The following is a 6,000-nucleotide window of genomic DNA, read 5'->3' on the forward strand; positions in this document are numbered from 1 at the left end:
CAGCTTCTAGAATCACTGCAGTCAATGTGATGTAGATAGACCCAAACTAGTGTTGGAAAGGCACCGTAGTTCCTAAAAAGAAATGGTGTATGATTTCGTAAGGTAGATGGGAGTGGGTACTGTTCCCGTGCATCTATAGTACTTGCCAATCTTGAAGGTACAAGGCCTACATCCAAGACTTCCACATGCATTTTTACAATTTCAATTTTCCTTCATTTTGTATTGGAGTCCCTAAATCTTTTTGTCTACTCCTTTCAAAAATTTACGATTTTGGATATATATATTTCCTCCCACATGCATTACCACTCAGTTCCTCCATTTAACTCCAAAGCACTTTTCATCCAATTCAGAACACTCAGATCTTCCAACTCGGGCTTCTTGTACGCATGTTTTCATTCACCCGGCCATCAGCTACTGGATCCTTTACTGTGGCATTTGTTAAATCGCTTCACTTCTCAGTATCCCTTAAAATAAACATATCAAAACCTCTATCTTAATCTCTTTGATCACTACTTCTAAATCCTGTACCATCCGCTCGTCTTATGATACATCTTCGATTTTCTTTTAATGATATCAGTGAGAGCTGAAGAAATCTCATCCATTTTCTTACAGCTTTTGCTGTCAAAGAGCAAGAAGTTAGAGGAGAAATAAGTGCATGCAATGAGCGTGATAACTATTTCCTATATGTTTATTACCTGCAGGATCCGAGTGTTAGTGGCAAAATTTGGTTTTCAGACCAGTGTGACCGAAAAGGCGCAGAAGAGGCTTTAAATAAATTTAATAAGGTAAGAGTAAATTTTTACGAGGCAGTTTTTCAATGTTTGAGTTACTGTGTAGCTAAATATATTTTCTTATGTAAAAAACAGGATGGATGCTTTCTCATAAGAAAAAGTTCTGGGCAGGACTCGAAGCAGCCATATACGTTAGTTGTATTCTACAGAAGAAGGGTCTATAATATTCCTGTACGATACATTGAATTAACAAAAGAATATGCGTTAGGGAAAGAGAAAAATGGTGAAGAGGTCAGTGATTTATTTTATTATTCTTTGACATTTAGAGATAATGACACACAATTGTTCTTTACATGATAGCAGTGATTTAAAAATCTATGACTTAATTGCATTTGGTTCCACTTTTAGATAAACTATACAGCAGTCGTTAACAACAACTTTTTGATATATCTCATGGTAGACAGACAGTCTGTTTATTGCAATTCTGCATTTTTTGGGATTGATTCACTACTTTTGAGAAGTTGTCAAACAAACCAGTTTCAGTAGAAAACAGTTGAGGGGTGAAATATCTGTGCCATAGGTTTTTAACCTTGTTTCTCTATAAGATTCAACATTTCTGGTTCAATTTCACCTACAGGTTAATGTGTTTGTTTGGTACTTCTACAGAAAGACAGCTCACAGGAATCTTGGTACTGATGAAACAATGCTTGGTGACAGGGGTCAAAATATTTTCTTCTTTCTTGAGGGCTCCTCGAGACTTTTTTCCAAGGGCTACATTTTCATACTCGCTTTTTCGGTGGTGCTATCATGTAGTAACAGTACCATCTGCATTCATTTTGATGGTTGGAATATTAGAATAATTTGATAACTTATTGAGAATATTGACAATTCTCAATTAAATTTAAATCCACAGGAGGAAAGCATTTATTCCCTAGACATTATAGCATTTAAATCAGTACGAAATAACAGACACACACAAAAGTTGACTTTTTTTCCCCGAAATATTTTAACCAGTTACAACCTTCACTGCATCATGATATCCATTTCAGATTTAATCCGAAGAATTGATACTAAGCTCACAAGTTTATCAGGAGAGTACAGTATAACACAGATACAGCCTGTGATTGGAAAAGCAACTCATTATTTTTTTTCCATTCTACTCACAAGGACTATTTCTCCATTCCAATTGGTGGATAGAAGCAGATTCTCAACTGGACTAAATTCATTGGGAAAAGTTGGCAATTAACATTGGAATATCCAATTAGCAAACTTAGCTGGTTGTTCAAATGAATCATAGAATCTCTGCAGTGTGGGAACAGGTCATCTGGCCCGTCAATTCCATACTGACCCTCCAAAGAACATCCCACCCCATCTCCATAACCCTGCACTTGCCATGCTAACGCACCTAGCCTGTATATCCCTGAACACTATGGGCAATTTAGCATGGCCAATCCACCTAACCTGCACATCTTTGGACTGTGGGAGGAAACCCACACAGACACAGGGAGAATGTGCAAATTCCATATAGACAGACAGTCACCTAATGGGGGAATGGAACCCAGGTCTCTGGTGCTATGAGGAAGCAGCGCTAACACTGAACCACCATGCTGCCCTCTGACCGAGTACCAGGAAATCTAAGACAAGTTCACATCAATTCATTGAGCAATTATTGCAGAAACATGTTGTCCATTTTAAATACAAGTCAAAACTCAGCCCTGAAGAGCAGTTTTTTTTAAAGATTCCCTACAGTGTGGAAACAGACTGTCTGGCCCAACAAGTCCACACTGCCCTTTGAAGCATCCCACCCAAACCCATTCCCATCCCCCTATAATAACCCACACACCCCTGAACACGATGGGCAATTTAGCATGGCCAATCCACCTAAGCGGCACATCTTTGGACTGTGGGAGGAAACCAGAGCACCCTGAGGAAACCCACGCAGACACGGAGAGAATATGCAAACTCCGCACAGACAGTTAACCAAGGCTGGAATCGAACCCGGGTCCCTGGTGCTGTGAGGCTGCAGTGCTAACCACTGAGCCACCGTGCTGCACCAAAATGTTTACATGATTCTAACACCCTTCCCCTTCCATCTTGGAAAGGTAAGTAGGGAAATTCCACATCTGCATATTTAAATTGACAGCAAGCCATTTTCCATATAAAATAACTGACTTTTGTTATGTTTTTGCTCCATTTGAAGCACTGAGGAACTTAAGATGAATGTGACATGGGAGTACTTGACAGCCATATTGACAGGAAATGTCAGAGCAACACTAACACTTCCAGTATTTCCTGTTGACCACTATATGCTATGGAGAAACAAGAGTGTAGGCAAATAATTTTTTTGAACATTTGCATGCATTGCTGGTGACACAGTAACATTGTGTCTTAGAGGAAGAACAGATGCATGTACACAATGTTGACAATTCTCTTGCATTTTAAAATAATAACATTTACTTTATATTGTTGAGAAAAGGGGGTCAGCATTTATGTTGCTCTGATAATCAAGCTAGTTCTCCCTACTGAATCTTAAGTCTAAGGTGGCAAGTGAAAAGTATGCTGGATAATCGCTAATTCATTTGACAAAATTCACAGGCACAGTACCTGTACTCAGTGTGACAGTTCAAAACAGTGCTCAGACTTAGCTTAAAAATTACGCAGACTTCATAGTAATAGAGGTTTTACTAATGTCTTACTAATAGACAGTTAGACTGCACCTAGCATATTATGTTTAGTTCTGATTATTCCAAAAAAAGCCCAAATGCATTACCGGCATTGTGGAAAAGAAAAACTTAGTCCCAAGAGTAAAAAAAATTAATTAAAATATATGCATTAGAAGCTGAAATATCTTACACTTTCAAAATATTTAAAGCAATGGAATTTTAAACAGTAGAGATTGTACAACTAAAATGGGTTTTCCAGAGCCAGAGAGTTCAAAACTAGTCATCTCTTAGCAAGACACAATAAGAGATTTGAACAATGATATTGCAAAGTAAAAGGGGAACTTCTCATCAGTGCAGTGAACGCAAGATGATTTTTATTCAAGGCAACTTTAGAGGCACAGGATTTTCACATTTACATCTTGACAAAATGCCAGCTTCACAAAAGTAAGCTGGTGATTGCCTTAGTCATTACAACTGCAAAGTCTGGTCATAACACTATAACCTCACCAATTCAGAATGTCTGGGATCAAGTCATTTCTAATGCTGTCCAAACACCCAGAAAAGTCAGAATTGGCTTGCATCCTATCCAGACACATCACAGCTTGATATGGCAAATGCTTGGCTCAAAACCACTAAACCAGTCTTAGCCCTTCTAGCTCCTCTACCACCCTTTCCCAAGCTGTACCTCATTTGACAGAGTTTTTAAGTCATTGCTTATATTTCCCACCTTCAGTATGGCACACTGTCTTAGATTTTAATGAACTCTCTAGCACTTTGGGATAATTTTGTACAATAAAGCTACCATGTAAATGCAAATTATTTTTATTATAGTTGAGAAAATGAATACTGAAAACCTGTTTATTTTGGTTCTCTCCATCCAGCGGTTTCCAAGTGTCGCTGAGATCATTGAAAGCCATCAGAAGAATCCCTTGGTACTCATTGACAGCCAAACTAACACAAAAGACTCCACCAAATTGAAGTATCCAGTCAAAATGTCATAATACAGACTTCTAACTGAACGGATTCATTCTCATTTCTATTTGAGAAGACTGGTTCTGAATTTCAAACAAAACATATTTTAGTGCAATTTTCAAAGCTATATAAATCCATACAATCTTGCTCCCATAAAGAGATGAATTGTGTAACGGTTACATCATTGTATGCTCGAATCCATCGCTACTGAATGCACAACAGAAGCATTTTCTTGACAGTATAAGTTAATAGCTTACATATCAAAACGTGTTATTAAAACCACTGTATAGTTACTAAGATCAGATAGGATCTACTGTCCAAATATCAACTAAAAGTTCAGCTTACAAAAACAGCTCGTCTTTATTCATGGTTAAGTTTAATTTTAATGTAATAAATAAAAGCTGCAACCAGTGTACTTTCATTTCTCCAAATATTCACATTCCAATTTCTAATCATCTTTAGTGTTGAAAATGTATTTTTGGTAAGCACTGTAAGAATATTTAAATAATGCTAAGTAGTAATGATGATGGAATTAAATGTGGAAGTGAAATGAAAGCTCAATTTGCAATTCTCGTTAACAGGAACATCAAGTTAAAAATTACTTTTCATCTCTAGGTGATTTTAAAAGCAACCTGCTCGTTGTACAGGTTTGTTGTGAGAAGAGATTGAGCAGACTAAATTCCATTCTTGTTCATAGACCAATAATTTAAAAAAATCTGAAAGTTTATGGTTGCTACATCATCCAGAGACAAGACAACAACTGGTGTGGAGAAGCGAAAATATACATGCCTTGATCACAGGCGATGCTCTCTGAAATGGCTAAGGTTTATTATTGGAGAAATTAAAATATCAAAGCTCCACCTGGAACATATAAATGTGGAAATTTCACGTAAAGACAATGTATGCCTGAAATTAAAAGTGGTCAGTTGTCTTTGACTTCATCCATAAACAAAATTTTCAGAATTGTTTAGAAACCTAGTACCATTACTTGCATGAATAAGCAATTTGAATGTCTTCTAAAATGCTTTGTAATTTCATTCTAAGTCATGTAACTCAGACAGTGCAACTTAAATATTGCACTATATGCCAGTTTGAATTGTAAGCAGTGTAAAATTGACCATGCAGAAGTCAATGCTGTAAAAACTACTGATTCACTAATTTCCTTTAGCAAACAATGAAATGGAGACTTTGTCAATACCACTCACATTTTTTTAAAAAAAGAGAAAAAATCACATGGTAAATACAACAATTTGTCAGTGAAGTTATTCATTTTTGTTTGAATCAATAAAATCTGCACTTTGTAACATTTAATGTTTAAGGAAGAATTTAATTCAAGAAAATATTTTGGTTTGTTACTGACGTATATTGATGAAATTGCTAATACAGCAACTGAAAAGTGGTAGAGAAAAAAAAACCAAATCACTATCTGGCACCGTGATGAAAAGACAGTTAATGACCTTCAATTTCCTACAGCGATACTGCTACTTCTGTTGTTAAGAATGAGAACTGACTCCTGAATGTACTTGAGACGACTGTAGAAGAGGCAGGCTTGCAACGCTTAACTTTTAGATTAGGCACAGTCTGATGTGAAACCAGACTAAAACATTTGAGCTTCTCATTTGTACCTTGTTTTC

The 6,000-nt window shown here is 36.7% G+C and overlaps 1 protein-coding gene across 8 annotated transcripts in view; it reads left to right on the forward strand.

Annotated features, from left to right (window-relative positions):
* The window catches only part of blnk (B cell linker), a 205,153-nt gene extending 199,481 nt beyond the window's left edge, over window positions 1-5,672 (forward strand). For all 8 annotated transcript variants that reach the window (XM_048551118.2, XM_048551119.2, XM_048551123.2 and 5 more), the window contains 3 exons: window positions 702-785; window positions 867-1,022; window positions 4,276-5,672. In XM_048551118.2, coding sequence (XP_048407075.1) covers window positions 702-785; window positions 867-1,022; window positions 4,276-4,395 — 360 coding nt within the window. In that variant the 3' untranslated portion in view covers window positions 4,396-5,672. The remainder of the gene's footprint in view (window positions 1-701; window positions 786-866; window positions 1,023-4,275) is intronic.
* The last annotated feature ends 328 nt before the right edge of the window (window positions 5,673-6,000 follow it).

This window comes from Stegostoma tigrinum, chromosome 20 (assembly GCF_030684315.1).
Source record: "Stegostoma tigrinum isolate sSteTig4 chromosome 20, sSteTig4.hap1, whole genome shotgun sequence".
In the NCBI taxonomy this organism is placed as follows: domain Eukaryota; kingdom Metazoa; phylum Chordata; class Chondrichthyes; order Orectolobiformes; family Stegostomatidae; genus Stegostoma; species Stegostoma tigrinum.